An 18,922-nucleotide genomic window follows, 5' to 3' on the forward strand; every position below is an offset into this window, starting at 1 on the left:
AAGGGCCCTTTATACGTCAAGCGTTCTTTTTCAGCTACAAAATGTCGCCATTTTTTACGTCTCAATATATGCTATATGCTAATTTATGTACCTAATGAATATCTAAATAGAAACAAGGGCCCATTACAAGCAGGGCTGGGAAACAGGGGCTCCATTATAAGCGGGACGGGATTACAGGGGTCTCATTATAAGTGGGGCTGAGAAATAGAGCCCTATTACTTGCTTTATAAAAGCCTAGTACATAACAATAAAAAAACACCATTGTTGTATGTGCGCTTTATCTTATTTGCTTTATTTTTGTTATTTGTAAATTACATTACAATCACTTTTCTTTAAATTTTTTTGGTCCCCAAGCGTGTGGGGCCCTAAGCTATAACTTGTTTAGCTTATACGTAAATCCGTCACTGCTTGTAACACGCATCTGGTAAATGATACCGAAGATTTGATATTCATTTCAATTGGTCATACTTATTTTGCACAACGCATATCACCCTCACCGTCATTAACACTTCCTGGATGTGTCTGTCATTGCAGCTTAAAATCTGCATTGTTTCAATTTAATTATATTCAAAATAGGAAGAAAGAAAGGTCGTAATGATACTAAGATTTAAGAATTAATATTTTTTATATTTCCATAGAACAGCGGCGTCATTTGTGGAGGGTAGAGGGGCAATTGCTCCTTCTGAGTTTGAGAAACACATGCTTTTTTTTTTAAAAAAATGCATGATATACGTACCAATATTAAAAAAAATGACGAAATTCTTAGTTAGTGGATAACCTTGTTCTCCCACCAACGCCAATATCTGAAATAACGCTATTGATGCAGAAATATGTTGTAAAGATTTACCAGGAACTTAAACTGTATTGGTTCAATTTGACTATTTACTCAGGAATAATGAAAATGCTGAGCATGAACTTGAATTGCAGTTTAATGTTAATACAAGGACCGTCTTAAATATAAATAAGGTTATAATTACTTATAGTATATATAAAAATATCCTGGGCCCAACGGACAAGGGGTTGCTGGACCCCTACCAGGGGCTTCCCCAGGTGGAACGTCTACTAGATAGTAGGCACCGGAATCAACCGGGGTGGACCAAAACCAGCACTGCTGCCTTGCAGTTCGTGGAGGAATCCATAAAGGCTAAGGGAAGACAAGTCTGACAAAAAAATCACCCGGTCCTCCAGGTTGGGGGTTAAACGTGAGGCTAACAACCTCACACTGAAAAAAAAACCGTTCAGAAACCCGAAAGTGTGCCTTGGAAGGATGGAGCAATAAGAAATGGATCGGCGAAACGGAATAAGGACATGATTCTGGCAACCTGGAATGTGAAAAGTATGTTAGGATCAGGCAAGATACATGAAGTAGCGCAGGAAGTACGAAAGTAAAGAGCAAATATATTCTGTAAGAAGGAAAGAAAGACCAATGACAAGGTAGATAGACGACGTAACGGAAGACCTAAAACCATTAAAAGTGAAAGAGATGGTGGGGCATCGCCAAGGATAGAAAAGCATGGAGGCACATTGTTAGGGAGGTCAAGGCTCACAAAGAGCTGTAACGCCAGTTGGTAAGGTATATATAAAAATATAAGGATTTATTCAATATCGAGGACAATGAAATTTATCGTAATCACCATAACCACATTATATAGACTACAGACAGTTGTTACCGTTTACCTTTAAGAAAGTGAAATATTTAGCAAGTTTTACCGGCAACCAGTGGTAACCTGAAACGTTATAAAATCCCATTTCAAGAGACAGAAATATCCATTTTGGTCTTGAGTTTCCCATATTATACTAATTACTACATACGTATATATAATATGAAAAATGAAACTACTATATGTAACTCACTTTCTTCAATACTGTATTAGTGACATATCAATAAACTTCGATCTTTTACTTTTATCAAATGATAACGAAACTAATACATTGTATAGTCAGGATTTAGTATTTGCATTATGGTTTTGAGCCATCATCTTCTAATAGGTGTGATGATAACTTGAAGAACTTTACTCTCGGGAAATTTTGTGTGAAATTTTTCAAGTTGATGGTTTCTCATTTCGTATTTTACTTTCTCCTTTAATTATTTTGTTTTAAAAGTTCCAGATAATGATTTCTGTTTCTAGGAGTTATTTAAAAAAAAACATAAGTTACTTCTTCACTAGTATGCATTCATTTTCCGCAGTACCGGGTTTAGGTATAAGCTGAAAAGTTATACCTTAGGGCCTCACTCGCTTGGGGGCCAAATTAAAAAAAAACTCACTGTAATGTAATTTATAAATAATAAAAAAGCAAATATGATAAAACGTATATACAACAATGGTGGTTTGTATTTTTATGTACTAGGCTTGTATGGAGGTAGTAATAGGGTTCTATTTGTCAACTTCACTTATAATGAGGACCCTGTTACGCAGTCCCACTTATAATGGAGCCTCCGTTTCCCAATCCTGTTTGTAATGAGCCCTTGTTTCCATTTAGATATCAATGAAGCCCATACATTAGCATACAACATATATTCAAACCTAAAAACGGCGACATTTTTTCGCTGACAAAGTAAGCTTGACGTATGTAAGGCCTTGTTTAATAGCTTAGGGCCCATCAAACTTAAATCCGGTACTAATTTTCCGGTAAGAAAATTTGGTTATTAGTATCGATTTCAAGATCATTCAGAACTCATTAATCTACTTCCTGTTCGTATACACTTTTGTTCCTGTCGAAATAGTATGACAAATCTATATATGCTGCTAATGAAAACGAATATCCCTCTACCCTTTTTGAAAAATTAGTGTCAAAAATCCCACAAAATGGGATTTTCCCCGTGAGTTGGCATCACTGCCGCCAATCCATATGATGTATGACTACAATTCACAGATCATAAGTCATATTTTGATTTGAGCATTAATCTTTAACAAGTTACGCATTTTTATAAACGCAAGTCAATTAGTGGGTAATAAAAAAATAGTTGAATTAACCTATTGTAAATCTATATAACGAGTCGAAATACTAGCATTATTAATATAATCGTATCTTCACTGACTATTCAGCAAACTAATTCAACTTGACAGTTTTATATTATATGAAACCTTGTCCTTATTATAAGCTTTTTTTTAAATATGCAATTTCATTCCCATCCGAAGATGGACGGGCCGTAGAAGATAATGCCTTCTCTGGGGTCATGAGCATTCATTTATTGGTAGTATCATTGGGAAATGGGTATCAGAATTTATTTACTTATTGGTATATCTATCTGATTAGACAAACAGAAGAAGGTGATTTGAGCATAGTGTGTAATTTATATGATGAAATTAAGTTCAGTAACAGAACATAAGGATATAGTATGATACTAGTTGCGACGAGGGTGTTAGTCTTCTGCTCTGGGGCTACTCAGAGCGGATTTAAACATTTGGAGCCCTGTTAGTTAAAAGACAAAGGAGTTTATTGATCAAATGTTCTGCAATGAATGTATGGATGATGATAATACATACGAGAACGGAGGTTTTAGTGAGCGCTGGCCTGATCATGTTTATGGATAGCAAGAAAGTGATCTCACGGTGAATATGACCAACGTGGTAGAGCTGGAATTTGGTCTAAGAGTTCATGTTGTAATATGTTGTACCAATCTTTACATCTGTACCAATCTGTACATCTCTGCATCTGTACCAAGCTTTTGAGCGTCTGCTATACCGCGTTGAATGTAACGGGAGTGAAGACTACAGATGCAATAAGAGTGTTGGTATACTTAGGTAGATGTACAACGGTAGATCTCTTGTGTTTGCATCCGTGGTGCTAAGGAATAAGCAAAGTGTAAAACATGGCATTCCAGGACTTGTAGTTTATCATAAAATTTGTGTGGAGCTGATAACCAGGCGACATGTCCATGTAATAGCAGGACGAACAAAAACTTTATAAAGAATGAGTTCGGTATTAAGACTCTATATACTCGTATTTCATCTAGACCTATAATATAAAATACATTTTCTCTGACAGTATAAGTACAAATTCATTCATGAGCATAATAGAGAAATAACTGTAAATGTAATTGTAAAACAAAACGTATAAATAAATAATGAGACCATTGTGAGTTTGCAAAGAGTGAAAATTTTCTGTTTAAGGTTAGTGTAAAGGGACAAGTTTTGCCGATAGGTGTCACTACAGTCTTCGTATTTCTCCCATGTATTTTTTACCTTTCACAAAAATTTACAATTTCTCTTATAAATTTCAACCTAAAGACTTCAAATTTTTAGAGAAAGGACTTCTTAACCTATTAAAGAGAACAATCCGTGCCGATTTTTTATTTAGAATTTTCTTTATTGTTGCAACAGTTCCATTGTTAAAGGTTTGGATATCCATTTCAACAATCAAGTCATTTCACCAATGAAGAAAATTCTAAATAAAAAAAATCGACACGGATTGTTCTCTTTAATAGGTTATGAAGTTCCTTTTTCTAAAAATTTGAAGTCTCTAGGTTGAAATTTGTAAAAAAAAAAAAAAAAATCGTGAATTTTCGTGAAAGGCAAATAAATACATGGGGGAGATACGAAGGCTGTAGTGCCATCTATCGGCAAAACTTTTCCCTTTAAACCAACCTTAAGAACTATATACCGCAAGCTACTTTCATGCATCAGCACAGACATCTCTTTCCAGAAATAAGAAGTACTGCATCAAGTAACAGTTTCATACCAGCGGACGCTTAAAGCGATATAAAACGACACTGAAATAACAAGAAATCATTGCCTTTTTTTTTGCCCTCTTTCTTTCATCTACAGAGTGTGAGATATTCTTGCCGTTAAAGAAGCAAAAGGAAGGGGGGAAACAACAAAAAAGAAAGAAAAAAGAAGAAGAGAAAAGAACAAAACAAATACAGCAAGAAGCAAACAGAGAGGCGGGTCCGGTGAAAATTTTTGGACGCTCAATTTGTCATAAATCCTATGAAGCTTGCCAGACACTACGCGTTTTAACGTTTTCTCTCTCGAGTTCTTGTGGAGAAAAGGCGAGGAGCTGCGTTGACAATTCGACACACTTTACGACCAGAGAAATACCAAAGGAACATGAACGAACTGGAAAGATGAGCAGTTTGGACAACGAATGGAATTATGGGAAGGCCAAAACAATGAACATGCGACAGAAGAAAAGAAAAGACAGAAGAAAAAAGAAAAAGTATTTTAAAACAGTAAAAACGAGAGCTACTTCTTTCTTTATTTTTGTATTTCTATTATTTTCTTCTTTTTTTAAGTATCTTTGACACATATTTTGTTTCATTAGGGTACAAAATCCGTATGGTTACTACATTTAATATTGTTGTGCAGATATGGACTAGATAAAATCCATATCACAAACAATAGTGCTACTATAGAAATTACTATGGAATTTATGTATATCACAGTCAGAGTCGGACTCAGAATTTTCTTACCAGTACATTTGAATTAAATTTGAATTTTTTAATGCCTTTCGGTATCTGTGGTGTGAATGAGGAGTTGCTTTGGAAAAGGTCAGTATTTGTTCTCAGGAATCGAACCCACGACTTTCCGAATGCTAAGCCAACGTTTCAGAACTGAGCCACAGTCGCTTTGTATTGCTATAATTTATAGTAACTATATAATTAGCTTGCTGCTTTAGGTCAGAAATTTCTTTTAATCGTGGACACTTGGAATATGATGGACATCCTTATGAAAGTGTGGAAGTAAGTTGCATTTTCTGCCCCTTTTTTTAAGTAAAAATAAAGCTTCGAATTTCTTTTAAGCAGTGATTCTCTTGTTGTGTTTGCTTTAGCAAGAAAAACTGCATTAACTTTTCCGTGCTACTCAATCCTAAATCCTAAAATCACCATAAATGTGATGTTTTCTTCTGTTTTTATAACTTAGGATTTAAAACAATATGCAGTAAACTCTCTGTAGAAATTATGTAACCACTTAAAAAAATCAAAATTTGATATTGTAATGAGTCAGGAAACTTTTGCGAATGTGAGTTGTCTAGGGCACTGTGCTTCTTAATAAATATTTTAATGCTACCTTGTAAATTTACGCTTTGCTTAAAAACATTATTCTTTATATCAAAATATTGTATCTTTGCATTTTGAAAATAAAGATACGAGGTAGCTTACATTTTCAGGGAGTTCACTGATCTCTTGTAATGAATGGTTCTATACGTTCTCCTTTTGAATTCAATTCCTGCACTAAGCATTTGAAGTATAAGCATGTTCAAGAAGAAGGCTCAATGAATTCAATTATTCTCTCTTCAAAACGTGAGCAACACTAGAAACTTAAATTAATGAGTAATAACAAGTGATTGTGCAAGTTTGATACGATATTAGATCCCAATGTATTTTACACAAACTTAGTAAGAACCCCTATTTCGTATGCAACCAGAACTTCAACTGTGTCCGGCTGGTTGCATACCAAATTTGATTTCAAATAAGAATCTGCAGCTAAAGTAGGGTTGAAGAAAAATAAAATTTCGATCTCTGACGTGAAAGGAAAGAATGTGAACATTACAAAAGCTATATATATATATATATATATATATATATATATATATATATATATATATATATATATATATATATATATATATATATATATATATATATGCACATTGAAAGCGAGATAAATCACCAATGATCGGATGCTTACATACTAAAAAAATGACATGTTCACTCATACATTTAAATATACTTTCAAAACTAGACTAAAACAAGAATTTTGGAAAAATCGTCCATCTATTGTTAATAAGATACTATTAAAATACTTAACGCCACCCAATCCTGGCCTCATTTTTGTGTAACAATATTATTTGTCAAAATTCTACAATAACAACAAGAAAAGGCTGAATGCTTAAGAAGTTTAAAATATGTTATGTAGGGGGAGAAAGCTGAATATTTACTTTCCACAGTTGACATTTAGAATCTTGCCAGCATAGAGGCTCTATATGATATAGTCGTACAGTTTAAGGTGGAATCTGAAACACACGAGTTTCCGCCGAGAATCGAATCTGGATAGCCCACACTAAAAACAAGACTATAACCATTTCATCATGGAGCTATAACCATTTGTTATTAATACATATGTTTCTACTTAACGGAATACTGCAGAAATGTATTAATATTAAATGAATATGAAATATATATACCAGAATGCGTTTTGGCGGCTCTTGCGGCGAATCGCTTCAATCTTCCATCATAATGGTCCGCCCGTCCACGCACTTTTTGCCTTAAAAAAAAAACACTGCTACGGAAATCTTGACTTATTAGATTTAATCCGTCCATCAATTTATGATTCTTAATTTCTTGGGAAGAACTTGTCCAATTTGAAGCAAAACTGACACGAATGTAATTAAAAAAATTATGTGGTATCTCCCATTTGTTTACTTGAGGTTGGTTCAAGCCAATAGCTAAATCTAGTTGTTCTTCCATGCGTGCAGAGCTTTTAATTTTTTAAATAGCTTCCCCAGTTTGGTCTAAATTGTTATGAAGGTAAAATCATGGTCTACTTAGATGGCCTGTCAAGTTTGGCTTGATTTGCAAAAGACAAGAAACAAAATTAGCAAATATCTGAAAAGTAGCTTGGATTAAAAGAAAGTGTAACAATCAAGTTGTTATTGAGTTGATAATGGGCTAAGTATGGTACTTTAGCTAGATATGATCCTAGGAAGACTGTGTCTTAAATTGTTTTCTTCAGGTAGTAGGTGAACACGATATCCAAGTAAAAAAAAGAGTGAAGAACGAAAAGTTACACATCGAGTTAGTACACATAAATGAAACATGAAAAAAAAAAGTATACACTGACACCAGTTAGCATGCACTAACGCAAAACTATGTGGAACTACGTACTCTTCAAATATGGAAAGTTTGCTTATTAATTGCAATTCAATATCTCTTTTTTCAGCACCGTTGCTGTAAAAAAAAAAAAAATGCCAAAATCGGATCCGAACAACTATTCGGGTTTTAATCCGAGGGGATTTCTAGAGCTTACCTATGAAATATGAAATCAAATAAGATAAATATAATGACTAAGTGGTCTTCGTTGCTTCCGTGCGGTAGATCCGGATTTGATTCCTGGTAGATGTTTATGTGGTTTGAATCCCGTTTTGAGATGTATATTGACATTAAAAGGAAATAAACTTTATATATATATAGGATGGTAGATGTGTACTGTATATACGCGTACGCAAACTTTGAAATGAAATTTTTTGAGTTTTACGTCCCACGGTTATGTCGGTTAGGCTAAAGGAGACGGTGATGATGAGTAATGAATGAAATGGTGGAATGAAGAAAGTGGGAGGAAACGGGAGAACCCCGAGAAAACCCACGCACACGGTGTTTGTCCACCACAAAGTTCACTTGGCGGGAGCAGGGTTTGAACCCGAGACCCCTAGCACTAGAGGTGAACGCTCTACCACTGAGCCACCGCGGCCCCTGCGTATGCAAACTTATTCCCACTATATCGTATAGGCTTAAGAAGTTTTTGTAAACACCACGTGGCGCGGGATGTAGTTACAAAATACCAACAATCCGTTTAACTTTAGTAATTAATTAATAGCGTTCAATAGTATATTTAAATTTCAAAATATATATATTCCTTTATTTAATTTTTATGTAAATGCATATTTGTAATTAAAATATAAATAAGTTTATTAATGCCTGTAATATAGTCAAACTAGTAAGCACTATAGAATATAATTTTAACTTTCAATACTGAAACTGAAAAAAGCAAATAGATATTGATCTACTGAGATTTGCAATTTAGTGGAAAAATCAAGTCCTTAGTGCTTGATCCATTAACAGTACGTTATAAGCACTTATGGACAACAATAACTGTGTTAGTATCTTCTTTACTCAGTAGCCTATAAACTCATAGTCATCTACGGTAAGTCAGAATGCTCGGAGAATTTATAAATTTACTTATTCACTATGTGGTATTCCTGTTTAGGTTTTTGTGTGGATTGGAATGCTCAGTTTGGAGTACCGCTTCTAGAATAAAGAAGACTTATATATAAAAAAAACTACACACACACAGTAGAATGAAAGCAAGAACGCCTTCTCTCTTGGTTTCTCTTTTTCTCCCTCTCTCTTTTTTGGTGTTTCACACAATGGACCAAGAGTTAGAGAGCCCAGCAACAACATCTACGACCTCGGAAAACTCACAAGCTGAGTACCAACCATGGAATGCAACCTTATGTTACATGTTTCCGCGTGCGTCCCCTTCTCTATCTCTTGGCGGGAGTTCTGGGGGTAAATAGGGGTATGAGAAGAAAATACTTGCCATTGAGAGTTGTTCTGTTGTGGGAAAAGAGGGGTGAGAAGTTGGAGAAGGAAACCAACAGAGAATACTGCTTTAAGTGTACTAGCTGCATCACTAGAAGCATTACTAGTATTATTATATGTGACTGTAAATGTATGTGAGTGTGTGTGTGTGTGTGTGTGTGTGTGTGTGTAACGAGCGGGTGGTATAGAAGAGGGTAGCGAGGTTTCACACAAGCAGGCGGAAATGCAACATTTGTGTATCCGGTGGTATAGGAAAAGGACAAATGACTTAATGCAAAGAGAACCATAGTTCAGCGAAAGTTTCCCCCAGAAGAGCTGGAGACAAGAATTATGACTCTAAGAATGTCATATCTGAAAATAAACAATCCTTTCTCTAACAGTAATGACCAAATTCTCTTCATATTTTCCTTTGGTATGGAGAAAAAATAAAATGCAAACATATATATATATACGTATATACATACATACATTTGCTCTTTCGCACTCTACGGGCGAAAAAATCAGATATCTGCAGAAAACAAAATAAAATGGCTCAATTCTACAGCCACACTAAAGTAAAGCATGTAAACTATTCAATATATACAAAACTATGTAAACTATATACAATATATACTATATGTAAACTATGTACACTATGTAATTTGGTTAATTGGAATGGAGATTAGCATCTCTTTTCACCACCGAGGCTATATGATATGCGGACCTAAGTTTAAAGTGAGACTTGAGCCATATGTACTCCCATCGGGAATCAAACATAGCCTCCCACACCGAAGGTGCGTATCTAACACATATAGCCACGAGGGAGCACTCTATATAATTTGATCATGTAGAATTCAATTCTATAAGAAATGCGGAATCACAAATGCAAATATGGAAGAATTATTGAGTTATTGTCAGATCATTGACTGCAAAACAGAAGTTTCCATTCAATACAGTTTCAACGAAATCTTATGTCTTGACGAAACAAATTATCTGTTGCAATACTGTCCAATCGAACATCAATGTTAATCTATCTCCTCCCTATTTTTTCCTTGCAATAGTAGATACATTAATATTTCTTTAAAAGTAATACTATTTCTTAATTTGAGATATCCTAATAAAGCAAATCCATCTGCGAGATAACGGCAAGCTTTTCATTCCTAGAGAACATGGTGTCTCGGTGGACACTCGTGTGGTGGTGTTCGACTGTCTGAGGTCTTAGGCTGATGATTATGAGGATCGGAATCCCTCTGAAGAACATGAACATCTTTAACTGCCATACAAATGTCTGTATTTACGTTCCATTCGATTGGATTATGTAAAATTTAGAATTGAGATGAATTAAGAGACAATTAAATCCAAAGAGTTCTAGTTTAAGCAAACTTTAAAATATTGAATTTTTTTAATTAAAAAAAACTTAGAAAAATAATTGAGCGTGCTTCTCTGGTATGAAGCGTCCCTATTTTGATCTAGGCCATGAGAGCATGTAGAGAATATTAACTTTTCCATCGGTTTCTTCGAGGTTCTGCCGTTTTTTTCACACTATCTCCTTTTACCAACTCATCCATCGTCAGTTACTATCATTAATAATCATTTTTGTAGTTTTAGTGTATAAGTGTAAGACGTTAAATTATAGATACATAGTTTTCATTTCAATACTGCGTTTCTATTTACACGTCAACACCACAAACATTCTGCCATCATTAGAAGGTTTCTTCCCATAAACTGAGAATTTCCCGTGAGCTAAGATAATTTGTCCATGTTCTAGTACTAACCTTCTTTCATATTGTATCAATTACATCTATTACTATTCCTTCTACCTAATCAGAAACACTATTCTAACCAGTTTGAGTTATTTTTAACAATCCTAAGCGCTGCCCTTCTCTCTTCAACTTTTATTAGAACATTGTCTTTCCGTTCGAATCAGCGAATTTTCTCCATTATACTTCATTCTCCAATTCTGAATGTTTCCAGCTCACTTTCATCGTCATGTCGTAAAGTCTCCATTTCTACTCCATGCAATATAGTAACTAACACTCCTATTGTTCCTGTAAGTTTATACCCCTACTAACCTAGAAGTTTTCTTCTTTCTATTATCATTTTTGCCATTCCTATTAGTGCTTTAATTTGCTGTTTAAGTTTTAGATATACAATACTACATCAGATATTATACATCCAAAATTTTTCCGTTCTTCTACATTATAAACTCTTCTGAAACACATGAAATGAAGTGAAATTTATTATATTTAAGTTTTACGTTCCACACTTATGTAGGCTGGTTAGCGTATGCACCTTTGGCGTGGGAGACCCGGGTTCTATCCCCGGCGGGAGCTCACGTGGTTCGGATTCCACGTTAATCAGTAGGTCCACGTCTCATATAGCCTCGCTGCTGAACGGGACGCTAAACTAAAATCAACTCAACTCAACTTATGTAGGCTAGGCTAAAGGAGACGGTGATGATGCGAAATGAATGAAATGGTTGAATGAAGAAAGTGAGAGGAAACGGGAGAACGTCGAGAAAACCCATGAACACGATGTTTGTCCACCACAAAGACTACTTGGCGGGAGCTGAGGTCGAACCAGGGACCCCATGCACCAGAGGTGAGAGCTCTACCACTGAGCCACCGTGCCCCTCACTCTTCTCTTAAATTCTACAGTAAATAAAGTTTGCATCTTCAATCACTTTTGCTTTACCCTTTCCACCATCTATTCTGATTACTACTTTTCATAAAGCATCTTGCACTTTCTTTTTTACTTTAGATCCTCGTTCAAAATTCATGATTAATTTACGCTTCAGATTATGGACAAAGAATGTATACTGACGTAATCTATGCAGTAGGTATTGCGATGTTACGAAACTCTAACAGTTTCATATTTCGATTAACACACTCGCATGATTCAGACAATTATACAATCCGATTAAAAACAATTTAATTAAGTTTTGTCTATGATTTGTTCTGATTAAAATAATTATGTGTGATTCTGACAGTTATGCGCTTCGATTAAAGCTTGAATAATTTTAACACTTATATATACATTGTGATTGAAACAGACGAATGGTTCTGTCAGCTGTGCCTTCCGATTGAATGAAGCCATAACTGAATAGGCAAGCAACCATATCACCGAAGAGAACTCGAGAGTTCTCCAAATAGCTTTTAGCTTACCAGGATTTTTAGGCTGAGGATACACAATTGCATTCGAATTTTAGTATTCACCAATCTTGCACTGTACTGTTAATTTTATTTAGATTTCTGTGTTTATAATTTCATTTGAATCAGTATTTGTTAAACCCATGTCAGTCAATACTTTAACGTTTTTTTCTGTTTTTCAGAGTCTGTAAGCTAACATTTACAGATAAGAAAAGCAAAACCTAAAGGATAACCCTATCTACCAAGTATTTGAAAAAGGAAAAACAACGTATCATCATTAACACAGCGACTTGTGTTGTTTTGAAATATAATGATTTATAAAATTAGTAGGCCTATATTCTACGGACTTTTCTCCAAGTTATACAAAAGTACTCTTATAGTTAAATAAGCGTTTTCACTTAACGCGGTTGACCTGTGTTCGATTCTTTTAGAGAGCTCATACGGTTAGGGTGGATCCATGTCTCATATAAATTTCGGAGCTAAAAAGAGATGTAGACTGAAAAATTATCCACTGGGATCAATGGCATGGTTTTCTAATTTAGCTCTATTGAAAGTAAGCTAGCGTGGTGAGGAACGGCTTATACTACTGCACGATGGTATGAACATACGTCAATCGGCCATTGTTCGTATTCTACTTGAATAGTTAGTCCTGTTCTTCGTAAACTTGGTGTTGTAAAAGAGGGTTTAAAATAAACTCAAAACTAATACAGCCCGACTATAACAAACACTTAGAATGATTCATGGATTTACAATAGTGATATATATATGGTCGGATCCAGGATTTTCTGAGGGGCGTGCACCAATAACTGCCAGTACATTTGAATTAAATTGGAAATTTTTAAATGCCTTTAGAATGAGGAAATGCCCTGGAAGTGCTAAGTGTGTGTTCTTGGTGAAGCCTTTTCTTTCAACTTTTAGGAAATTTACTTAAACTATCGATTGTGCAGAACTTCCCTTTGTTTAAAGCCCAAACGGAAATATGACAGCAGAAATTTTCGGAAAGTGTTGCTATTTCACTGCTAGCTTCTTCTCATTTTAGGTAGTGTATATTTACAACAAACGGGGTACACGTGCATCTCTGCAACCCTCTAAATCCGGCCCTGTATATATATATTATATATATATATATATATATATATATATATATATATATATATATATATATATATATATATATATACACTATGTAAAATGAGAAGCTAACAGTGAAAATAGCTACACTTTCCGGAACTTTCTGCCATCATCTTTCCATTTAGGAGTTAAAAGAAAGCGGAGCATTGGGAAAGCAATAGTTTAAGTCGATTTTCTGAAGGTTGAAGGAAAAGGATTCATCAAACAAAACTACATAACATTTCTGAAGTAAGGAAGAAAACTGAGAGGAGAGAAGAACATTTTTTGCCTGCACGCCACTTGCAACCTACTTTAAAATACTCCCTGCCATTCTATGCATCAGTTTTTGTCAGGAGTCAAGAATATTGTCACATGTCACTTTGAAGAGTTTCAGTGTGATTAGTTATTCTGGTAGTTATTGGTGTATTCCTAGTCAGCAAATCCTGGATCCGGCTCTGTATATTTATAAATAGGATCTCTACCAGAGTAACTTATAGCTGTGAAACATTGATAAAGAACTAAGCCATAGAATTGAGAACCATCTAAAACACAGTTATTCACATTTCATCGCACATATTTACAGATTATTATTATTATAATTATAATAAAGTACCTCTAGCCTGCAGGACAATAATATTCTTAAACTTTCAAACTTTTCCAATGACAGTGTTTCTTTCTTGTAAATATTTATATACATCAGACAATAACAGATTTAATTTTTAAAATATATATTTCGCTAGAGATGTGTGTGTAGTTATCACGTTATTTATTGTTAATTACTATCTTTGTCCATGTGCCCCAGGTTTAGGTGCCACTAACTCTTTCGTGCCTGTATGTAGGTACGCGTGACTATAAGATCTGCGAACGTCTCACTTTCAGAAACAGCTTTTCAAGTTAGAAATGTTGCAAGCAAAAGCATAAGGAAGCGCCATAAATACGCAAGTAGAGTCGCATTAATATGCAATTCAAAGATAGCGTAGCAAAAATATATGCATACTGTTATGCCTTAACGTTATTAGAGAAGCTATGGGTGAGTATATATGTAATGATTATTATGTATTCACCAGAACAAGATGGTCCTGCTGGTAGTAAAGGGGCTCCAGTGAACAATAGAAAGGCAGGGACTCCTCCATCCTCCCACCAATATTTCATGTGCTGAATCATCCAATAGGTGACGAGGGTCCATGTGATTACTTACCTGAAAAAGAAAACAAGAAACAACGTACTTTAATAATGTAATAATCTAAAATATATTAATAAATTGAAGCTTATTCAAATACTACCACTATCCATACTGGAGGTCAGAACCAGTAATGGAATGAAATGAAATGACATTTTTGAGTTTTACGTCCCACAGTTATGCCGGTTAGGCTTAAGGAGACGGTGATAATGAGAAATGAATGAAATGGTGGAATGAAGAAAGTGGGAGGAAACGGGAGAGCCCCGAGAAAACCCACGAGCACTGTGTTTGTCTACCACAAAGTCCACACGGCGCGAGCTGGGATCGAACCAGGAACCCCAAGCACCGGAGATGAACGCTCTACCACTGAGCCACCGCGCCCCCCCCAGAACCATTAATGGTGGAAGTTCAAAAGTAGATATGACATATAGTATATACTCCACATAATTGTCATAGAGATGTTTATAATTAAAGAAAATTGAGGTTTCAACCACGTTCCATTCTATCTCAAAGCCAACTGAGTGCTCTTATTATAACAGTTGTAACTATGATGATTAAGGCCATCTTCTTCGTTTGAAGGCTCAGTCCTAATGAACCAAAACCTGGATTGAACATCAAACGCTTTATTTATTTTGATCTGTCTTGTCAAAAACATATCGTTCTTGGTTAGATTATGCATTTTTGTATACATTTGCAAGTTTTCTAACTGTTTTAAATTTTTTGTTTTCTGTCTTGAACCTTTTCTAAAATTTCGATGACGCATTTTGCAACATACCCCTTATAGGAAAGCTTAATAATAATAATAATAATAATAATAATAATAATAATAATAATAATAATAATAATAATAATAATAATAATAATAATAATAATAATAATAATAATTTGCAGTGCTATGAAGTATTGCGACAAACATGATAGTACACATTATATTTTAACGACTTCCTCATAGATGATACTGTCATACCCATGGCCACAACCATGTGCGCCGTACCCAACCCACAAGATTTTTAGTTTGATAAAAACAAAATAAATATTTCTCACTTGTCGCACTGAAGAAAAAATCGTGTTATTTCAAAGACACGCTTATGTATTAAAATATAACACAAACCGGTGGTTAGAACAACTCACTCTCCATTTGGAGTTGTGTGTCAAATGCCGGTAGTTGAAATGACACACTGACTGTGTGTTAAATCAACACAAGTGTAGAATCTTCGGTGTTGTTTTCTGCATGATTGCCAAATATGTTGAGCATCTAACTATAATGGCTTATGAATTGAAGCTACAGGCAAACACAGTGGAAAGAAATACTTAAACAAATACAGGTATACGCAAAATTTCAACATGAAAACCGCGCGATCTGTTTTCAATTGTTTTACATAATGTTTCTGAAGAAATATGTCAACAGCAAGAAACAACACCGTATTAATGTGTCACTTCTATACTGCACTGGAGCTCATCATCATCAACACCTATCATTAACAATCTTCTCTTCTGTCTCTCCATAACGAAAAGCTTTATAGAGGTATACATTAGTATCAGTTTCATCTTGATAGATGGCGTTGCTATTGTACAGCATTAATTATTTATATATCCGCAAAACAAAAACGTGTTTTTCTTCGATTTTCTTGCAAATTACGGAATTAACTCTCACCTTATTATAGTTTACAATGAGATATAATGAATTCATGTATGTCTCATTATTTGACATTTGTCATACTTTAATAGAATGTATTTATTTAATCCGGACAGAAGAGGTTTACAGTATTTCGTATAGCAAAATAATAGTAATATAAATTCGTGCATTTGGACATTTTTTGGCTAAACTAGCGGTAATGCAATAGATAAATGGTTCTCAACCTTTTTTTGACTGATGATACACTTTACACCTACAACATCACGACACGCTTGTTTGATGCATTAAAAATATATAAATTTCACGTCAGAGAAGTACACAGAGTTTCATCAAGCGGGTGTCAAGCAATCAATCTCACTTCCTTTCAGGACGTGCATGATATATATATATATATATATATATATATATATATATATATATATATATATATATTAATACAGGAAATGTTTCTTTTCCCATAATATCTTGCACAATAGGGTTAAAATTCCGAAACCCTCCTTGTGGTGTACTCCATTGATAATAGTGTAAAACTGTAAGTTTCTAAAAAAGTAGTGACTATATACTACTGAGCATTGCTACTGTCGTTTGAGGCGCTGACTGTTACAGTTTGTCTCTAAATTAATTCCGACTAATTGGCTCGGTGAATTCCCATATTTCATGACCCAATTTATGGGGCTAAGCGAGACATCAGTGTGTAAGGACACAACGGTTGAGAACCACTGCAAATGATTATTTCAATCTCGGCAAAATATTCAAGCTGCATGGGTGTTCGTGAAGAATCCATTAAATTAGAATTTTTACGTTAACAATGATAGATGGGACATCAAACTAGGGATAGAAGTAAAAAAGAAAATATATGATCATGAATAATTAAACATACGGTTTAACCATTGTATTATCATTCTGAGATTATAAAAGAAAATACGTTGAAAAAAACGCAATTACACAAAAAAACTTCACTTAAAAAAGGAAGAAATAGGTAAGTCTGTAATAAAAAATGAAAACTATAACCCTTTTTATTCCCCATTAACACTTATTAAAAACGCCTTCTTCTGCAGAATAAAAAAACAAGATTTCTCTCTCTCTCTCTTCAGCTTTTGTTGTTACTTTATCCTGTGAATGCTGCAGCGAAAGTAACACGGTGACATAGCGGGCGGGATAGTCACAAGGGGGAAACACGTTTTAGCCCCGTAGCAGACACTCCGATTCACACTGTGGAATGTGAATTTCTCGTTCCCCAAGCAAGCTTTTCGCCTTTTAATTAGCGTAATGGAATTGTCGTCGCAAAAGAGCGAAATAGTGTGCACGCACTGTCCTCCCCTGAGGTAACACGCACCGGTTCCCACATACAGAGTAGTTCAGGAATTTGGAGATAGCTTTAATTGATTGAAGCTGATAAAAACGTGCTACATACCGAATTAGATGTACGGACATGTACCTATTTCTTTAATGATGTAAAATATGGCGTCTTCGATTTAATTTATTTAATTCAAACGCTTTTTGAAATCAACTGCCTATATCATTAAAGGTATAGAAACAACTTATGCTTTCATTTTGAGAATTCAAACGGCATTCACTTTGTACTACATAAGCTTTGAGGACACTTTTTCACAATTACCAATAAAATTACCAATTTCTAAGATTATTCTATAATGTTGATATTACTTTAACTTTGAGGATGAAAGCGAAATGTTGGTTTTAAAAGTTAGGACATATATTTTAGGAAAAAGGAAATATATAAAAATTAACACAAACCGGTTGAGAATCCTCCAAGATCATTGCCGAAACGAACTTTAAAAAATTAGTTTTTCTTATTAACTTCTACAGGCTTTCTACCAATTATTCTATTTTACTTTATTATTATATTTATTAAACAATTCTTGTAATATATCTATCCATTTATAATTTCCTTAAGTACTAAATTTTGTCCACATGTCTAGTTTAATCGTTCTGTGAAAACGTTCTATGATATGTTGTTTTACAAAGACACATGCTCAAAATTGAAAAATTCGCAAAATATCATCTCTCTATAACTTTTGGTTAGCGAGATATGGCTCCTTAAATCTCCCGAAGTCCGAATTGTTTTGATCGATATCTCGGGAACGGTAAGAGTGTTGGGAAAACTTCTATCAATTTCTCAGACAGTTTTTGATGCGTTATTGAATGGAGAGCTCAACATTGAATAATTAGCAAATAACACACACACACACACACACAAAATTCAGTAACGAATTTTTTAAGTTCGTTGAAAATGGTTTATACTATCGTTGTAAATATTGAAAATTTCAACTTTTTAGCTTTCAATATGCCATGTATAAAAGTGTGAACACATATCCATCCATCGATCTCTTTAGAAGCACCAGAGTAAAAAATGGCAAGAAGTAATTCCATCTATTTTATTAACCTTCTATTCAAACCGGAAGTGGTAAAGCGTTCGTCTCAAGTACGAGAGGTCCTTGGTTTGAAGGGACTCAGACCATGTTAGTTTGTGGTGAACAATATATTGTGTCCGTAAATCTTAGTGCCAAACTTTCATTTTACAAATGGTTTCATACCCATTCACTTTAGTTAAACATATTGTCCCCTTTAATATAAAGAGACAAAAA

The 18,922-nt window shown here is 34.5% G+C and overlaps 1 protein-coding gene across 1 annotated transcript in view; it reads right to left on the bottom strand.

Moving 5' to 3' along the window:
• Nucleotides 1–14,407: 14,407 nt before the first annotated feature.
• The window catches only part of LOC145678745 (uncharacterized), a 1,017,255-nt gene continuing 1,012,740 nt past the window's right edge, over nt 14,408–18,922 (bottom strand). The window contains exon 4 of the mRNA XM_081749214.1: nt 14,408–14,698. Coding sequence (XP_081605340.1) covers nt 14,561–14,698 — 138 coding nt within the window. The 3' untranslated portion in view covers nt 14,408–14,560. The remainder of the gene's footprint in view (nt 14,699–18,922) is intronic.

This window comes from Thermobia domestica, chromosome 2, assembly GCF_964235325.1.
Source record: "Thermobia domestica chromosome 2, izTheDome1.hap1.1, whole genome shotgun sequence".
NCBI lineage: Eukaryota > Metazoa > Arthropoda > Insecta > Zygentoma > Lepismatidae > Thermobia > Thermobia domestica.